This window comes from Parasteatoda tepidariorum, chromosome X1 (assembly GCF_043381705.1).
Source record: "Parasteatoda tepidariorum isolate YZ-2023 chromosome X1, CAS_Ptep_4.0, whole genome shotgun sequence".
NCBI lineage: Eukaryota > Metazoa > Arthropoda > Arachnida > Araneae > Theridiidae > Parasteatoda > Parasteatoda tepidariorum.
The window spans coordinates 77,803,843-77,824,863 of NC_092214.1; the positions used below are offsets into that span (position 1 = coordinate 77,803,843).

Sequence of the window (21,021 nt, forward strand, 5' to 3'; positions counted from 1 at the left end):
ATGTATAACAACACTTCAAAAATAATATGCTAAATATTACATAAAATAAAGACTACTCAAAAACAATGAATGATGGACAATACAATACTGAAAAAGGCAGACTCAGTATTTTTTTAAAGCTAGCCACAGCTTTGCAAAATTAGCCTATATTCCAAAGAAACTACAGAGTTGCCATAGATATTGGCAACTTTGGCAAAAGCCAAAAGAATTTCAAACTTTTAGCAGATTTATTTAAACAATTTAAACATAAAACACAATTTAAACTATCATTTTTTTTAAAATTTAAAAGTGGAATCTGTGAAGTAATTAGGAAATATTGGAAATTTGAAACTTCGTAACAAAAATATATCATATTCCTTCAAAATTATTAATTTTTTCAATAATGCATTGAACCTTTAACAGGCTATAGGCAATTGCAACGCTCAAATACGCCATCTGGGGAGAAGACCGGGTCCATGCCTTTGGACCTTCTTGCTTCCCTCTCCCCCTCTTTTCAGTTGTACAGGAATGCACTACAATATTTTTCCTTTTCTTAATATTTTTCTTTTTTAATTAATAAAAATATTTATTTTAAATTTCCATGATGCTCTCTTTTAGAACTGTATTTTATGTAGTTTTCAATTCCATATAGTTTCCCAACTTAAAAAGATTTTAATCTGTATGAAAATCACGACAAACTAGCATACTTTTTTCTTCTATGATTCTCCACAAGCTAATAATGAAAGCATGCAAAGTGTTGCCATTGGTAGAGAGTTCTGCTCTACACCATCTATGGGGCCGTTCAAAAAGTACGTACATCCCGAAGGGGGGGGATTTGCTATTTTGTACGGTTTTGTATGACGGGGAGGGGGGGAGCTATTATACAAAGTACGTACATAAAGTTGGGAGTTATTGTTTAAATAATTTAAATTAATAATTTATATTAAATAAATATTTAATTTTATTTAAAACATAATTATTTTAATTTTTATGAAAAAGGGGGAAGACTAATAAAATGTACGTACTCTAAGGGGGGGGGAGTAAGACCTTCTGTACGGTTATGTACGAAGGGGGGGAGGGGGTAAAAATTTCTCCATTTTTGTGTACGTACTTTTTGAACGGCCCCTATAGCCCATTTCGATAGCAATCAATACATAGGGTTACTAAATTTATTGTCAGGGTATTTATCTCCTGACTTTTGATTAAACATAAAAAAAATATTACAATGCATTCATAAATTTAACAGAAAGAAAAAAAAATTTTTAAAAAATGCACAAATCAATATGCAAACTTACATTAAATTAACACAATTTTTTAATGCTTTGGTTACAAACAATGAAGTTCTCATTTGGGAAGAAGGGTGGGTTCATAACATCAAGAAAGAATTCAACCCCTTAACTGCCGAGTAAAATTAACGTGATTCACTCCCCAGTGCCACCGTTTTTCGCTCAAGTGCACTTTCTTACACGGTGTTTTGAGTGGGAAAAATGATGCACGCTTTGCAATTTAAAAACAGTTTAATTTTACAAGAAAAAGGAAAGAAAGAAAATGCAAAATTTAAATTAAATAATAAAAATACAATATAAAAGATGTTAAAACTTAGCTGTTGTATGATAAATCCTGAAATATGGTTGGACACATAAACCAACATCACATTCATCGCACTGATAGCGGGATTCACGACAAATTTTTTTTCTTGAACAAACAGCACATTTTCGCGATGCATTTTTCTTTGAAGACGTTGATGGAAAGAATAAAAAGCACCAAATACATACGGGAAACAAAAGTGAAAAAAGAATAAACCCGGCCTTACCCAAATAAATACACACAAGCGATTAATACGATATCACTTTTCCATAACATCCCTATCCCATTCCCCCTCCTCCGAAATTAGTAATACATTCGCAAAGCAAACACTTTCAAGGCCATTTTACTGCATTCTGAAGTAGGGGGTGTAGTTCTATTTATAGCAGCGCAATGCAAAGCATCGTACTTCGGGAAAGCGTATATATACGCCTCCGGCAGTTAACGCATCGTCTTGCCGAGACGTATATATACGCCCGCGGCAGTTAAGGGGTTAATACCCAAGCCATTTTAAATTATATATTTGTAAGCAAAGATATTTATAAACAAAGTATCACTGCATTGTGAAATATTAACAAAATCCTTAACAATTTAAATCATAGCACCAATTTATCACACTTAATTTTAAAACACTTTAACTCTGTGTTTTTAAAATTAAGCTCTTGTAATGTATTGTAAGGAAAAATATAATATTTCATGTTTTTTTAATCAAAATTTATAATGAGGTAAAGAAACTCTAACAATCAGAGTTGATTAAGTAAAATTTGGGAGGGAAAAAAAATTTATACATTTTCAAAGGAAAATTATAAGTAATAACTTATATAATCCATTTCAATAAATAAGTCATTAACTTAGATGTAACCTCTAAAAATAATAAACTCTGCATCTTTAGAACCTTATGCTAGGTACATTTATGGATGCAAAATACCTGGGTTTTGTAATTTAGAGGAAATACACAAAATTCAAATACATGGGTATTTTAGATTCTAATAAAAATTTAGTAATTATTATTTATGTTTTAAAAAATGTACACATTTAAGACACAGATAAGTGTTGTTTATCTAAACAACAGTTTATTTGTCATTTACTACAAGGAAAAACTTAATCAATTGAATATTTAAATTAATATTGAAATCACTGTTTTGTTTTTTAAAAAAATCTCAGAATGGTTTAATTCTCACTAAATTCACATTTCTGCACCCAATATTAGTTTCTACAATGACATTTTCTGAATTTAAAACCAGCAACTAAATAAAGAAAATATTGACAAAAACATATTTTTAAAACGCAAAAATTTATTCAGGTTTTAAGTTATTTAAATTATAAAGTTAATCACACTTAACTCTATTGTTTTTCCTGCTTAAATATAATACCTAATTCCTCTTCTGTTGCATAAAAGTATAAGGAATTATTAACAAGGAAGTACGTTTAAATATTGAAGGAAATGAATGCAGAACATTATTATTAACGAAGAAATAATATAAAAAATTATACAAGGGCATGCACTTCAACATGTTATAAACCTTTATATTATTTTATTCAAATTAAAAAAAATTCTATAAATTTAAAAAAAAATTTACCATAATTTTTTTAATGAAAATGAGCATAACTGGAGAATTAACCAACTCTGTTTAATAAATTCTTATTTATAGAATTAAAATAAAAAATATTTAAGTCGAATTTTCTTTTCTTCCTTCTTTTTTTAATGGTATTTTCTTGTACAATCTAACATCTCGGTAGTTTTTCTCAAAACCTAATTGGTATTTCATGGCATCCGCTAACTAGCACCGCTAACTTACTTGAATCGAGTTGACACTGGCAGGTAAGATTATGAAATACATGCCAATCAAATTTTTACATGTCTTGGGCATGCCGGGCAATATAATTTTCAAGCCTTGAAAAAATGCACTTATCAAAAGTTTTTTCAAATTGAATACATTTACATAATTCATTGTATTTAATTTTTAAAAAATAATGCTTTCTGAAAATTTAATGCTACATTCAACGCTCAACATAAGGACAATTGTGTTTAAAAGAAAATGGATGTTGTAATGCAAGGTCACTATATTGTGAGTACACAAAAACTACAGCAAATATTTACTCATAAATGCAGGACTTATTTTGACAAAAGCATTATTCTTTTATCCATTTCCTTTAAAGTTTTTAAATTCTGTTCTAAAGTTGTAGTGTTACATTGGTTAGAAGCAGCCATTTTTGCTAAATAATATACATTTAGAGAACTGAAATGACTAAGCAAAAACAGAATCAAGAAGAATGTGAATACTACATGTTTTATCTCTAAAATAAACCACTTATTATAATGTTGCACTAAAAGAGTGAACATAGTTTTCAAACAAGAATAATATGATTTGAGGATGTATTTCAAAGGTTACAAATGCATAGAAGAGACTCTGATTTCCAAGTGAGGATGAAATTTACATGTATAAATCTTAATAATAAAAATAATCAATATATTACAATCTTTTTAACCATAAATTATGCCATGGGATCAGTGGCGTAGCTAGGTAGCTAAGGGCCCTGGGGCAAATTAAAAAATGGGGCCCTACTGCTATGTAAACTGATTAGGTTTTATCAAATAAAAATATGAAATATACAAATACTTTAAAAATGCTAAGCTACAAAAGCTCTTTTTTGTGCACTGCAGGGAGGTAATAAAAATATTAAACAATAACAACATAAATTACAATTAATACTTGGTGTAGGTTTGGCTAATAAAACGAAATAGAGAAGATTCAAGGGTTTATTATATAAAGGTTGGGCCTACCAACTGACTAAATAATAATTATATTTACAATTTTTTCCTAGCTTTAGTTTTCGCAAAAGTATCAATGACTTCGTTTAAATCCAGGCTTGATGCGGTTTTGTTTTCAATTGCTATTAACGATAAATGTCGGAGTCGAGTTTGGCCCATATTATTTCTTAAATAATTTTTTATTATTTTTAATTTGCTAAATGACCTTTCAGCTGCTGCAGAAGTGACAGGAATTGTAAAGAATAATAACATTGCTGTAAATACTTCCGTTAGGTCGCATTCTAGCACTCCATATTTGCTCATTATTTCCTTACATAATTGGTGAACAGTCCATGCTTGAGTTAGTTGAGGTAAAACTAGGTGGTAAATATTAATAAATTGAAGTGAAAAACTAGGGCCTATTATATCTGAATATTTTCTTTGGAATTCGTCACACTTTTGTAATAAAGTTGCTTCATCAACATGTAATAAAAATGTTGGTGTTAGAAAATCGAATATATGACAGACTGCACTCATACCAATAAAACGTGTATCTAATTGAGATATTACTGTGTCTAGTACATTATTGAAAATCTCAATTTTAAATATTTTTTCTCGGTTAGGAAATCGGTGATCAGCAGCTAATTCATCAAAATGTTTTTTAACTTTTCTTTGCCTTTTTTCTTGAAAATGGGTATCAATACCATATTTTCTTGCAGTTTCACTGGCTTTGCACTTGAATAATTCGAAATCATTTCTATAAATTTGCAACTTTGCTTTGGTCTCTGCTAAAACTTTACTCGCCTCGCCCAAATTGATGTCGCATTTTTGTAAAGTTTTGGATGCATAATTGATGTCGTTCAATACACTGTGCATGAATTCGCAAAGCAACACGAACTCGAAATTTAGCATTTTTGTTTTAATACTCTCTGCTTCACTACGCTCATCTTTATTAGGACTCTTTAGAACTATTTCTGATAATGCTTTGATAATATCAAAATAACGAAGTTTTATTGCAGATATCGTATTGACCCTACTGGACCATCTAGTCGGATTTAGTTTTTTTAGAGTGGTGTCCGATTCGCCAGTGAATTTTGACAGTAGATCCCAACGTTTGATGCTGTTTCCGAAAAAGTTATACAAATCTTGCAACGTTGCGAAAAAAATCTGTATTTCCACACAACTGCTAACGGCATCATTTATCACCAAATTTAAATTATGAGTGGCACAATGTACGTACTCTGCGTTAGGCTGGATATCCTTAATATGTTTTTGTACACCATTATACACACCACTCATCACACTGGCTCCATCATAGCCTTGCCCCACACATTTTTTTAAATCAATATTTTTGTCGATAAATAATGTTGTCACTTGGTTGACTAAATCTACTGCGCCATGTTTGATGGCTGCATAAAAGCCTAGAAACACTTCTTTTACTTCTATATCAATTGGCTGTCCATTTTCCGATCTGGTTATTACTGCATACCTCACAACAATGCTTAGCTGATCTACCTTCGATATGTCCTGTGTCGTATCCATTATGATGGCAAAAAACGGTGACGCTCTAATTTGTTCTAGTAGATGGGTTTCGAGTTTGGTCCCCAAGCTCTCAATCATTTCATTTTGAATTGTTGCACTCAGATATCTTGTAGATCCTAAAAACATAAAAAAACACAATTTCAAAAAAGTCCTGATATTAAACAGTTAGTAATTATAAACAAAATAAAACGAAAAAAAAACTTAGAAATAATTATTATTACCTTTGGGCATATCCAAAACTTGCCGCAAAATGTGATCATATCGGGCGACAAGCTCTACAAAGGACAGAAAATTTCCGTGGTATCCTTTCTGACTTAAGTCTTCTTGATGTCCTCTCAAAGCCAAAGAACTCTTTGCTAGGGTAAGTATGATATCGAATAACCTTTGAAGAACCATTTTCCAAAATGATGCTTCTTTGCGAATTTCATTTTCAAGTTCCTTGTCGATAGTATTAGTCTTTTTTTTTTTCCAAAATTCATACACAGCACATGCTTCCGAATGGCCACTCGAACAACTGTGTTGTTTAATTCTTTCTGATAAATGCTTCCAATCTCGAATTCCCGTACACCAAACATTATTCCTTTGTGAAGCAAATAACCAGCAGGGTTGACAATAGGCAGCGTCTAGTATTTTGGAATAACACAACCAAAAACGATTAACTGGCCCATATTTAGAACACGAAACGTAGTACGATTTTGAAAAACACCTATTGTTCTGGTTGATGTCTGTTGGAAAAGGTCCTGAAGGCTGTAAAGGCCCCATATCAAGAATTTGACGTTTTTCGTTATCACTTAATATCTTGTTTGTGAAGTTTCCCAAGTCACAAGAAGATTTGTCGTACACATTTTCGAAAAATGTAGAGGTCTGTGGTTCCTCCAAACCCTCCGCTCTTATGTGTGTCATGCAAACATCATCCACGTTCACATGATCGGCGGCGGAGGTATCTCCAACTGCAATAATTGTCGAATCTTCTTCAGTAGGCTTCTCAACCAACACTGCAGTTACCACGTTATTTGAGTCACTATCAATAGAAATATTTTGGCCAGATGTACTTGCAGAAGGCTGACTAAAAAACTTGCCAATTTTGGGCAATTTTTGTTTACTATCTTCTCTTTCTTGGCGTTGTTTGCGTTTAAATGCACCACTGGGTTTCTTTTTATCCATAATTTTAGTTTTCGAATTTATTTAAACAATACAATATTAGATTGTGCTCGAGTAGGTAGGTAGTAACTGTTCACTGACGACGTTGAAAGTAAAATAAAAGGAAAGAGAAACACAATGATACGCTACAATTAAGTGTCGTTGGGGAATCCCCGGAAAAAATTATCACCGTTAGTGTTACCACATTTAACGGTGGAGACTGTAATGGTTGGCAACTGTTTGGCGACCTTTTGAGGCGCACTTAGCGCATTTTGTCATCCCGTCGGAGAGATGCGAGAGAGAGAAAGGTAGATGTATGTTTAATATAATCAGGAGAGGGTCTCCCTTGGTATTCTAAGAGCTGGAAGCTCTTACTGGAAAGCAATGCCTATTTCTTTTGTTTTTAAATAAAGTTAAGTTTTATTGTTTTAAAAATCTGGTCTGCTTATTTATTGGAAAGGAAAGGCATTACAGAGACCATGAACGATCTCCTGCCCGCGGACCTGAATTAATGTACCTACTGCAGGTGACTTGCAATTTTTCACGATATTTCGCGTTATACAATGAGCTGTAGCCGAAATCTATAGATTTGATACGATTTATTGACTTAACGGACATGATGTGTGGTAAAATCAAATAAAATTGAACCACTATATTGAACAGTACAAAGTTTACTGACATTAGCTTACTTACTCCAGATACAGCATTAATTTTTTAACCGTTCTCGAAAAAAAAATCTTAACTCGAATTCACAATAAAACGCACATCGATGAATAATAAAACGCACACATCATATCCGCCAAATTGACAACACTGCCAACCTACAGAAAGAATTTAGGGAAATTCCCTAGGCATAACTTTTGAATTTCTCTCAACTGAGTTGTCATGATTAAAGTGGGGTTGCAACCTGTCATATTTATTTTGAAAATGGGAGAAATTTCCAAAAGTTCAGTTCGATCGAGATTTCTGGTGAGGATTCGAGGGCCCCCTGAGCTTGAGGGCCCCGGGGCACTGCCCCGCCTAGCCCCTTGGTAGCTACGCCACTGCATGGGATAAGAATGAGTAGACCTCCTATTCTTCACACCCAGTTCTTCATTCATTGTCATCTTTATTGAGTGATAACATCCAAAAAAATAGTGGTTTGAATTCATTGTTAATGAGAAAATGCTTGTACAGAATGCTGAAAAATCTTTGATAAATCTAAAGCTGAATAAAAAAAATTAAGCCAACTTTTGATCGCTATATTAGAATTAACAATTCAATTCAGAATTTTAATAGTCATTAAAATAACATTATGTCTATGTAATCGAAAATGGGACTTTATGTATCTGCTGTTGCAAAAGGGTGGGTCGTGCTAAAGAGCATAGACTGTATAAATTATAGTCTCATTAGGACATGATAATTTAGAATGCAATTAACAAAAGTATGCAGTTAACTAAATTTTAAATCATGACCAAATTTTATCCACATTAAGGACTTGGTATTCTAGATAGATGTGTATAAATAAAACAATACTTAAGAATTTATCAAATTAACTGTTTCCTACACTATTAAAATTTATCTCTGTAAATTCAAGAACTGCTTTATATGGCTCATTACAAGATATCTTTATATTACTAATCAATAATTATTTTATTAAATACATTGATATCAAAATTCAATTAGACATTTAATTAAAATTTTATGCTGTAAACTTAATTAAAAACGTTGAACAATAAGCTTTAAAATATGTGAATTAATATTTCATATAAAATAGAAAATAAGACAGTAATAAAATTAATACAGCGAAAGATGATTTTTAAACAAATACTACCTATTGTTAAATCATGACATTCTAAAAAGTTTGAACATTTAATTTGCATATTGAAGCTTTTGCTGAGTCTCAATGTCAAAAGTGAAAATCTTCAAGAAATATCAGTAAATTTTAAAAATAAAATTATAATTTGTTTTAAAAAAATTGGATCAATGCGGAATTAGACCATGGAAACAAAATATCAACTGATTATAAGTAGAATTTTAAATATTAACACATAAAAACTAATAAGTGAATAAAAAAGTTACATGGATAGTGAATTTTCTTTTAAAATTAGATATTTAATTTCGATGTTGACTTAAAAATTAGAATATATCATTTAAATTAATAAAATTAACATTTAGTTGAAATAACCTGTTTTTAAAACTCAGTTTAGATAAATGTCAAGTATTTTTAATATCACACATTCTCTATAACCCTTTTGGGTTTCTTCCATTTCATTCAGTTTTTCCACTGTCTTCAATAAAACAGGTTTCTGCCACAAGAATAACCACTCTTGAGTTTAAATTACTTCACTGTTATGTCTACCTCACATTAAAACTAAACAAGCCTTTTTGTGTTATCTTTTATATTACCATGTTTAAAAAATATAGCTCTTCTACTAAAAAATTATAATTCTTTGAAACATTTCTTTTGTAGCTGTTATATTTTAAACTACAAACTTATTAGTTCAAATATAAAACATCTATAATTTTCTAAGAAGATAAATCATAGTTGCAAGGCTTAAAAATGATTGAAAATTATAAATACCCTGATTTTTATTTAAAAAAATTAAATATTTTTTAAAAATTTCACTTAGGCAAAATATATATCAACACATGCTTAACAATAATAGTTGCATCATTTTAATGATAAAATAATATTCAGTGTATTATTTATAGTGTTTGCGTATATTATCAAGTATTTCAGTCTTGGTAATTAGGGTCAAAATACTGTCAACATACTATCCGTAGATAAATTTTAATCATTGTAATAGTTTTAAAGAATAAATAAATACAACACAAAATGAATATCTCATTAAATGAAAAATAAAAGCGAAAGTAAATTAAGAATAATACTGAATTTTATTATAAGATATTGGCTTAATTTGAACTTGTATACACCGAAATTCGCCACAGAAGCTGACAATTGCCTTAATAGTTCATTAAACTTAAGGCTTTGTGTTTCATAGAAGTATTCATCATCATCATATTTGGCTAGACAGCCCAGGGTGGGCCAGTGCCTTCCTTTGAATTCGAATCCACTTCTCTCTACTTTTGACACTTGTTCGCCAGTTTTTCTCCTTTAGAGTAAGGAAATCAGTCTCAACTAAATCTAGCCATCTCAGCCTGGGTCTACCTCTTTTCCTGTTCGTTAGGGGTTTGTGTAATAGGATTTTCTTTAAATTTGAGTCATCATTCCTTCTGAAAATGTGAGCTGCCCAGTTCATTCGATTTATTTTAATGAATTTCACAATATCTGGCTCTCTGTAGATTTTATACAGTTCAGTATTATATCGTCTTCTCCAGGAATTATTTATTTTTATCCCACCAAGGATGGCCCTCAAAACTTTTCTCTCAAAAATGGCAATTTTATTTTCACCAGCTAGAGTTAGGTTCCAGGTCTCAGAGCCATAGGTAAGTATTGGCCTAATTAATGTTTTATAGAGTAAAAGTTTTGTATTTTTTGATAAAAGAGATGATTTGAAAAAACGTTTTAAACCATAAAAAGCCTTATTTGAACAAATTAGACGACTCCGAATCTCATTGTCTATGTTATTGTCGGCAGTAACAATTGAACCAAGGTAAGTAAAATTCTGAACAGTCTGAAACCTGTGGGAACCAATCTCCAGATAGGATTCACTAGAATTTAATTTAGCAAGTACAGGCATGTATTTGGTCTTATCGGTATTGATGATTAGTCCCATATCCCTAGCAGCAAGCTCCAAAGAAAGGAAAGCTTCTTTTAATGCAGGAACAGTTCGTGCAATGATGTCTAAATCATCCGCATACGCCAATATTTGAATAGATTTTGAAAATATGTTGCCTCTGATATTGATTTCAGCATCTCTTATAACTTTTTCTAGAGCAACATTAAAAAGAAGACAGGATAAGGAGTCTCCCTGTCTGACTCCATTGTTTACTTTAATTTCTTCAGATAAAGATCCCAAAAGTTTGACTCTGCATACGGTGTTTGACATGCTTGCTTCTACAAGTCTAATTAGTTTTGGTGGTACTTGAAATTCAACCAGGGCTTCATACAAGCGATTTCTATTAATACTGTCAAAGGCTTCTTTGAAATCAATAAAGAGATGATGTGTGGTAATACCAAATTCCCTGGTCTTCTCTAAAATTTGTCTAAGTGCAAATATTTGATCTTTAGTAGATTTTCCCTTGCGAAAACCACATTGGTAGTTTCCAATTTGAGGGTCTATATATTGTATAAGTCTCTCAAATAAAATGTTTGACAAGATTTTGTAGGTAGTAGAAAGCAAACTTATACCTCTGTAGTTAGAACAAACCATGGTATCACCTTTTTTATATATTGGGCACATAATGGCAGTGTTCCAGTCAGAAGGTAAAATTTCAGCATTCCAAATATCAGTAATAAGATTATAAATTAGTATAGAAGTATTAGTGTGAGAATTTGTCATTATATAATTAATAGTCCACATTAGCTGCTTTGAAATAGAATTTTATACTGTTTTCTTGTGAAACTTATTAAATAGTTGCTTATGAAGGCCAATTGACGAATTTATGAAAAGTACTGTCATGGAATGTTTCAGAATATAGGCTGATGTAATACCTGAAGCGATGTTTTCTAAAAAAATTTCTTTTGAAAAATATTGATTAAGATAAATTTAGATTTTGAAAGACAGGATATACGTAGTTCTTTAATTTACAGATGTACAAATTTTTTAATTAATGTTTTGTATCTTTTCCCTGTTTTGAACTTGAAAATTAAGTAAAAGGTTCAACTTAGAAATTTTAAATGTTGAATATTATTTTCAGTTTGTGTTGTGATTATAAATGAATAGAGTATTAAAATAACTAAAATTGTAGATAAATGAATGGTTAGCATGTTTCAAACTGGTTCCAAAACATGGACTTCTTCGTGTAAACATTTTTATTTGGTTTATCTCAATATGTTATACTCCAAAATCACCTTGTAATGACAGATTACTAATTTATAAGGTTTATAATATTTTTCTGTCTAAAATTGAAATTTTCATAGTAATTTTTTAGATAGATAATAAATAAAAAAATCTATATGCAATGTAATTCAGATAGAATAAAATAAAAAGTAAAAGAGAAAAACAAAAAAGATACATAACTAGTTTGATCATCAAATTTTAAAAAATATTAAAATAAAAACACAATGGAGGATAACTTAACCAAAACATTTCCATAACACATTAGAATAATTTTTTGACATGAAAATACCAGACAAATAAGTTAATTTGACTTTATTATAAACATACTACGAAAAATAATTAATATCGATGATGCGTTATTTAAAAAAAAATCATAAACAACTTTTCTTAACAAAAATTTAAATAATTACAAGTACAATCAACTAACCCTCACACAAAATTAAAGCAAAAAGATATTAAATAAAGAAGGAAGCTTTGGAAAAAAATTATGTTTATGAAAATATTGACTTAGTTCACTTTTTTATAACAAGGAGTCCGCTATATCGAACAAATGGTGAGTAAAATCTTATAATAATAATGAATCTTACGGCTATTTATAAATTTCAAAGAACAATTTATAAATATATATAATGACATTATTTCGACGTTATAAATACCTTGGTCAAAAAAGGTCGTTACTTATTTTACAAAGTGTCTTCAAATTCTTCAATACCACTAGCCATAATTTCCTAAAAACAAGTAAAATACCGATTTCTAAAAATTAATATAATGTTATCTTTCACCAGTAAGAGAAAATGAGAAAGATAAACATATTTCTGGATATAATAATATTTTATCAATCACATTTAGCCTCTAAATAGACAGAAGACAAATTTTCTTTATTTTTTTTCCTTTACTTTCAGTTTTAGGTAGTCCCTTCTATTGCCAACTACACAATTTATTCTTCAAAATAAAAGAACCGAGGTGGCCACGAAACTGGATATTTGGTCAATTTAGGAATTGGTAACTGGGCGGAGTGAGCTTGACGCTAGCTTTTATCCATCAATCTTCTTATAACCCTATATTGATTGACCCTACAAACTTTTTCGCCAAAGCAATTGGCGTTGTTTAAACAAAAGCTATTGTTAGAGAAAGCCATTTTCTCTATTTGAAGGTGGGTTGACACGATCAAAGTACTTTGATCAAAGTAAGCGCGCGCATTCACCAGTAGGGAAATAATTTCAGTGGCGTAGCTACCAAGGGGCTAGGCGGGGCAGTGCCCCGGGGCCCTCAAGCTCAGGGGGCCCTCGAATCCTTGCCAGAAATCTCAATCGAACTGAACTTTTGGAAATTTCTCCCATTTTCAAAATAAATATGACAGGTTGCAACCCCACTTTAATCATGACAACTCAGTTGAGAGAAATTCAAAAGTTATGCCTATGGAATTCCCCTAAATTCTTTCTGTAGGTTGGCAGTGTTGTCANTTCAAGAAATTTGGACGTACTAATAGGATTTGAAAACTTCTCTATATTATCGGGTAAGTGAGAATTTCTTCGCTTATAATCAACTATATGTGCTTTTAAAATGAATATTACGTTTTCTATTTTAAATACTACTAAGTATCACATACTACTAAGTATCACATACTAATATACGTTATACTAATGTATATATGATATCGTTGTGTAGTTAATAGATTATTAGAAATATTTCTGAACTGAATAATCTGAAATAAACGCAAAATATGTATTCCATGCCTAATAGTTCAATTATTCCCGATCTGTTTGTGTATTAATAATTTTTATTAAATTTCATAAAATATTTAATTGAACTGTTTTTCAGCTCTATCATTTTATAGTATAATTTATTGCTTAACTTTTATTACTGTGTAGATGTTAATACAGATTATTTTCTGTCTATATTTAATTAAAGAAAAATTGCTTATAGAGAAAATTTTGTGTCATAATAAGTGTGGAATTTTAAAAACCTGGAGATCCATATGTCTCATTTAGGAATTAGGTTAGTTTTTAATTCTATACTAAAATTCAAATATTTTAAATTTTTATGCATCTCTAGCTTAATATTAAGATCTTTTTATATTGGTTTGATCTTTATACAAATTTGCTTGAGAGTTTTAAAATGTCTGTTTGTTTGACTTTATCTTTTTTGCCAAATGTCTCATGTTTTATTTGACCACATACACTCTAGCTTACTTGACACTAAAATTGTTTCATACAGAGAATGTCTTATTTCCATGTATAATAATTTAAAATTATTTTCATGAGTTATCTTGATGAACTATAGAAAGTTTTGTTGTTGAATAAAAATGTTTAATATTTCTTTAGTCAACTTCTGTTCGTGATGCTTTATGCTATGCTACAGTTATTAAATTGAAATCCTATGGACTTGCTCTTATTTCTATTAACTTATATAATAGAGTAGTAAAAAAATTTTTTTTGTTCAAAGTTACATTATTTGCTGTAAGAGAGAGCAAAAAAATTTTTCTCTTTCTGGAAACATATATTGTGCTCATCAAATTCAAGTTTTGTCTAAGTAAATTGAAACTTTTAATCTATGCATTTTATAAATATTGTTTTAATATTAATGAAGAGTTGATACTAATTTTGTTACTTGATTGCTAACTTCATTCTCCTCAAAAATATACAAATTGGAAGTAACAGTCAGCACGATTCAAGTGCTCATTAATAGACAATTTATTTTTGAGTAGTAGGAAGTTATTTCTTTTCAAATTTAGTAAAGTAGTGACTTTGTGTATTTTGAGCATAGTTTAAATTTATTTATTATTTTTTCTAAATGAATATTCAATAAAGACAGTTTAATTTTATGTGGTGTAGACCATTTTGAAACACTACTATTACTTTTAAACAATTTTACTGAAATATATTAAAAAATTAAGAATTTTTTTATGTTTGAAATTGTGTTAGAATTTCGTGTAAATTTTAAGGGGGAGTAGTAAAAATTGAATTAGGGAAAAGTTTGATATTATTAGTTGATTGTATTAGTTGACAGCGTAGCAAATGTTAATCACTAATTCTAAAGAAGACACAAAGAAATCGAATGATAATGATGTAACAGTATAAAAAAAATAAATCATTTGTAAAGAAGAGATTTACTAACCTTTTATTTATTTTTTTAAATACTTTTAAATAATGTATTTTTATCTCTTATAGGTTGACCGAATTTATTCTTAGTCTCCTCTTCTGCATTTAAAATAGCCTGTATTGTATCACAGCCGGAAATAATTACAAGCTTTCATTTCCTAAAAACCATAAACAGAAGTAGAAAGAGCAGTAGTGAAAGTGTTCTGAGAAAATTTTTTTGACCTTAGGGAACTTTAATCATTTATAACTTTTTATCTTAACTTACTTAATTACCTTAATTAATCTTAATCTTATCAGGACTTTTATAATCTTAATTATGTATTAGTTATTTCTGTTCTAATCATGGGGTTATCGTGGTAGCAATTTTTAAAAAAGAAAAATTTCTTGTACAGGATCTTTTATTGGGTTAATAAAATTTTACTGTGGCCTATTCAAAATTGTTATACAAAAGTTTTTAAATATTTTCTAAACATTAAATCTGAGAAAATTTGCTATTCTTTGTAGATTAAAATTCAAATTATTATATTCTTTGTAGATTTAAATTAAAATTACATTTTTATTATTGAACAGTTCAAGATTCTTTCTTTAAATATAAACTTCTTCTAATTGTTTTATATTGTAAAATTTTAATGTTGATACAGCATAATGTATATGCATGTTACATAAAATATTTATAAATCTTTGTGACAGTTTTCTGCAATCTTTTTGTTCTTATTCTCTTCTTTTTAAGTACTAGAAATTAGTCAAAATAGTTTATAAGTTTATGGGTGAGAGCTTATAAATTTCTGCATTCATAGTTTCAGTGTATTCCATTAAAATTATTCCCTTAAACTAATATGTTTAATTTACTATAAAAATTATTTCATTCAATTTAATATATTGTTCTTTCCCATTTCAAATGATTTGTAATCCAATGATGTTTTTACCAATAAAATTTTTTAAACTAAGAACTATTGCTTGTATGTTGCAAAAAAATAAAATTGGATTTCAGTGGAGTTGTATAATAAATTTTATATATAGTATATTTTTTTGTATTAGATGTAAAAGGCTTCAGCATGCAAATTTTATAGAAATCAATACTTTTCTTGATGTAAAAGTTACTCTATAAATAACACTAATAAACGATGTAGGAATCAAATGGCTAAAGTTAATTGAGTATCAAAGAATGTTTCTAGAACTTTGTGGAAGCTTTTTCTCAAGTTGCTAAAGTTTCTCAGCAAATATCACTGAAATCCAAATTTATTTACATTTATTGAAACAGTCTTTTTGTTTTAACTATTTCAATTCATAATTTAAAATCAACAAGTCCAATGGATTACCAGTAGGACCAGGTTTTACTTTTGATATATGGCGAGGGATGTCAGAGAAGAATGATGAAAAATTAAGGTTTATTTATGTATAGTTTATTTTTTTAAAACCTGTATCATTTTACAATATTAGTTAAAAAATTTGCTTTAAAGGAGCATGATATAGCATAAGCATTTTTATTATAAGTTTGATAATAATTATTACAAAATAATAGCTTGCATAAGGAATATAAATCGAAAAACTTGTTTGAGTAAATTAACATTCTTTAATGATGATGGTAACAAGTGTTATATATATAACACAATAAACACAAAAAAGATTACGAGAATAACAAAGAGAATTACGAAAAAATAATAGCTTTATTTGCTACACAAAAGTTGCAAGTGCAAAGAGTTACTAAACTGTGTCAAAAGTACAGAGAGAAAAATATAAAAATTCATGAAAAAAGAAACTATTAAATAAGAAAAAAAAATTTCATACCTAAAAATAACACATTTTTATTAAAAAGAATAAATTTAAAAGCCGGAAAACAGAAACAATGAAAAAATATAATATATATTTTTGTTTTCCGACTTTTTAAAAAATTGTTTATATAAAAACGATTTTGTAAATATTTAAAACTATTTTAACCCAATTAATTTGAATAATTAAACCAGTAAAGGTATAAGGAGATTAATGGAAACTCCTTCAGTTCTTCAAAAGCAATCAAACTGGTTTTGATATTCTAATTTTTGCATACATAGTGATTTAAAAATGAGTATTTGTCATTTTATTTAAGTCATATTTCAATGTAACGAGAAAGAACATTACTCATATGCGAATAAGGACGGTATTTTTTTTTAATTTTGAATAAAATTATAATAGCCACCAAGGTAGACCATTTATTGGAGAAAGAAAAGACATACAGATGGGAAAATACACATGCTAATACCAACAAAAGATAATTCGACTCCTGTGCCCTTTACATTCAAAGTGTGAAACCCGCATCAGAAACTAAATAAGAAAGAAATATGGAAAGCTACCAGCACTTGGGTGCTTCATGTACGTCGCACAATGGGCTACTGGCGACGGTCTGGGAAACATTCCTGAAGATGATCCGTAGACATACCATCGAAATTTTGATCCTCAGCAGAGGGGATGGCTCCCCTGCTTTAGTAGCCCGACGATCTGCTCGCGAAGTCGAGCACTTTACAGTAGAACAGTTTAACGAGGACCAATACCGCTCGCCCTGGGTCCCTACGCAGGCTGCTCAAAGTGGTCAGTCCACCCGTTTGATGACCGCAGCCAGTGATGCTTGATTGAGGTATTCTACTGGAAACTGTGTCCTTACGATCAGTCCACAGCGGGACTACTAGCACAAGTATTGTACAGAATGTAATGGTAATGGTTCCTCAGAGATCGCTAGCACAATATTCAAAATTTCGCTTTATGTGATCCTCCAAATTCACCTGCTATTTTGCATACAGTAAGAATGGACTTGAAAAATAATTATTTTGAATTTTTTCTGTGATTAACTTCATTGTAACCGCAAACGTGAAGTTAGGATCTAGCTTCCTCACCACACAGTGGCGTGCCAGCCGGGGGGGCAGAGGGGGCAGTCGCCCCCTCTGAAATTTTTGTGAGGGGGCAAATAATATGTTTCGCCCCTCCTGAAATTTAAACATTCGAGAAAATAAAATCAAGTAAAATTCCAATTAAGAAATAGTAAAAACGTAAATTTTTAGAAGAAAAAAACATTTTAAATTGAACTTTAAAAAGCTATTTTCCTCTGAAATTAAAGTAAGAGGTTATAATAAATATAAAGACAAGGCTCTTTTTTTCAACTTAGAAGCTATTTTTCAAAAAGAAAACTTTATTTTCCTCTGATATTTAATAAAAGGGCGAATAATGCGTTTCGCCCCTTCTGAAATTTAGACATTCACAAATATGAAGTCAATTTAAATTAGTAAACTTAGANTTAAATTAGTAAACCTAGAGGGAAAAAAACCTTTTTTCCCCAACTAAATTGAGGGGGCGAGAGGTAAATTAATTTAATTGAGGGAGCGAATTAATAAATTAATTTAATTTTAATTGAGGTGGCAAATAATGCGTTTCGCCCCTTCTGAAATTTAGACATTCACAAAAATGAAGTCAAATTATATATTAGTAAACTTAGAGGGAAAAAAACCCTTATTTTTTTCAACTAAATCGAGGGGTTGAATTAATAATTTAATTTAATTGAGGGGCGAATGATGTGCTTCGCCCCTTCTGAAATTAGCCATTCGTGAAAATAAAGTTGGATTGGTAGTTTTTGAAAAAAAAGGAAAGGAAAAAAAAAAAAGAAAAAAAAAATTATTTTCTTCTGAAATTAATTGAGGGAGCAAATAGTGTGCTTAGCCCCTTTTGAAATTTAGACATTAGTGACTATAAGGTCAAGCAAAGAAAAAAAAGGAACCATTTATTTTTCTACTTTAAAATTATTTTCGAAATCAAAATTTTTATTTTACTGCGACTTCAAGCTGAGGGAGCGAACAATGTGCCATTCGTGAAAATAAAGTTAAGTTAAGTTGAGTAATTTTAGAAAAAAAAACTTTTTTTCAACTTCAAAGTTGTTGTTTTTTTTAAAAAAGAAAACACTATTTATTCTGAAATTTAATTGAGGGGGCGAATAGTGTGCTTAGCCCCCTATGAAATTTAGACATTCATGAGAATGAAGCTAAATTAAATTGGTAACTTTTTAAAAAGTCTAATTTTTTTCTATTGTGAAGCTACTTCTAAAATATAAAATTTCATTTTCCTCTGAAATTTAATTGAAGGTCGGCGAATAATATGGTTCGCTCCTTCTGAAATTTAGCCATTCGTGAAAATAATGTCAAGTTAAATTGATAACTTTAGAAAAAAAAACCATTTTTTCTACTTTTAAGTTATTTTCGAAATCAAAAACTTTATTTAATAGTGAATTTAAATTGAGGGGACGAATAATGTGCTTCGCCCTTTCTGAAATTTAGCAATTCGTGAAAATAAAGTTAAGTTAAATTGGTAATTTTAGAAAAAAGTACTATTTATTTCTACTTTAAAGCAATTTTCAAAATCAAAAATTTTATTGAAGGGCGAATAACGTCTTTTGCCCCTTCTGAAATTTAGACATTCGTGAAAATAAAATTCAGTTTAATTGGTAATTTTAGAAAAAAGAAACTGTTTTTTTCTTAAGACAAAGACTTTTTTTTACATACGAGTATTTTCTATTTACGTAATTAAACGAAAAAAAAAAAAACAATTTTAAAAACAAAATACTTCTTGAAAAACGCATTGCATATAAAATATATCAAATGTTTAGAAAACTAAAATAATTTCATTTCTTTTACCCTTCCCTGGAGTGGAAAGAGTAATAAAAGGCATCCTCCACTGATAAAAATTGGTTTCAAAGAATCCCTTGACTTTCAAGAATTTCCTTTCCACCCTCCTTGGCAAATAATTCTGGTGGCAAAACCCCCCACAAAGACAGTTATTTGACTCCTCAAAAACAGCCACCTCATGTCACTCTATGGGAAAAAGTACTTTTGCTTCTGTAATTTTAATTTTTATGCCCCTTTGCTCCTTTGACCTCTTTTTAAAATGTCAGATATCCACAAAACCATATCTTATCTGGATATCTCTTCATAAATTGTCTCAAACAAGTAATTATCTAGATTTTCTGAGAAAACAGATGTTTTAGGCGGGAAGACTAAACTGTTAGTTTAGTTGTCTGCCCAGTTTAGGCGGTTTAGCCGCTTCTGTACATTGTTCAGTTATATAAAGAATTAGCATCGCATTTTTTACTAAAAATGATAAAAACAAAGATAAAAGAATTTTTACATTCTAATTGGTCAGTGAAATGTAAAAATTTATGGAATGTGTACAGAAGCGGCTAAACCGCGACAAACACAAATTATTATTTCGTTCAAGAATAAACGTTATTAGAGAGCTCTTTTTGCGTAATATCTCGCACGCTCACGCTCTTTTAATTTCTGATTCTGTGCAGTGCAGGCACTTCAAATAATCTCGATTCGCGTTATTTATGTACGTAAACGAGCGAGAGGCTTTCTATTTTATAGCAAAATCGAACAATGTATTGAGCGCAAATAAATAAATAAAGCGAACACTCTTAGATCGAATTTTTGCAGGACTCAACTTGAATGGATCGAGAGCCTAACTTTAAGTATGCGAAATAATTAGAGTAGACGGACAAGAAATTTCCCCCACAGAAAAGTTTTGAATAAACATTTTTCTTTCAACGTATGCAGATTCCTTAAAATAATGGGGATAGCCGCAATCTCGGAAAAAAATGGTCCTAGCAATTTAGTCAGAGCCTTCTCATGTTTGCGATTTGTAATTTTCAATTATTAACAGGGCGATTCTAAGGTTGCTCAATAATCTTTTAATTTACTCCTTTTTTGTGCGTCAGACATAGTTTAATGCATTTTTTGCCAGTATACATGGCGCAGTAATTTGATTTTTGTCTGACTTTATTTACTTTCTATATTTAATCAGGTACTATTGAAATGCATTTTCCTCACATTTTAATTTTCAAACTTCGCAGTTTACTTTAATTTTTTGTTAGTTATTTTTAAAAATGTTATTTTCTCCGGATTTTTTTTCTCTATAATAATTTTTATTCTTCCGTCCTTGCTATTTTTCAAATATTTTTAAG

General features: G+C 29.9%; 2 protein-coding genes and 1 long non-coding RNA gene across 3 annotated transcripts in view; 1 reads left to right on the plus strand and 2 right to left on the minus strand.

Annotated features, from left to right (window-relative positions):
• Positions 1-13,043, minus strand: part of LOC107445132 (stoned B) — a 69,791-nt gene extending 56,748 nt beyond the window's left edge. Inside the window, exon 1 of the mRNA XM_016059469.3 lies at positions 12,600-13,043. The gene's annotated coding sequence lies outside the window, so the exon portion shown is untranslated. The remainder of the gene's footprint in view (positions 1-12,599) is intronic.
• LOC122271800 (zinc finger MYM-type protein 1-like) lies at positions 3,969-7,389 on the minus strand. Its single transcript, XM_043054182.2, has 2 exons — positions 6,079-7,389; positions 3,969-5,973 (listed from the first exon to the last, which is right to left on the minus strand). Exons 1-2 carry the CDS (start codon positions 7,019-7,021, stop codon positions 4,373-4,375), a joined length of 2,544 nt encoding a protein of 847 aa, XP_042910116.2. The 5' UTR covers positions 7,022-7,389; the 3' UTR covers positions 3,969-4,372.
• A 5-nt stretch (positions 13,044-13,048) lies between the features above and the next one.
• LOC139427054 (uncharacterized) lies at positions 13,049-15,994 on the plus strand. Its single transcript, XR_011638208.1, has 3 exons — positions 13,049-13,171; positions 13,336-13,459; positions 15,114-15,994. It is a non-coding gene; the product is annotated as an uncharacterized lncRNA (long non-coding RNA).
• Positions 15,995-21,021: the final 5,027 nt, after the last annotated feature.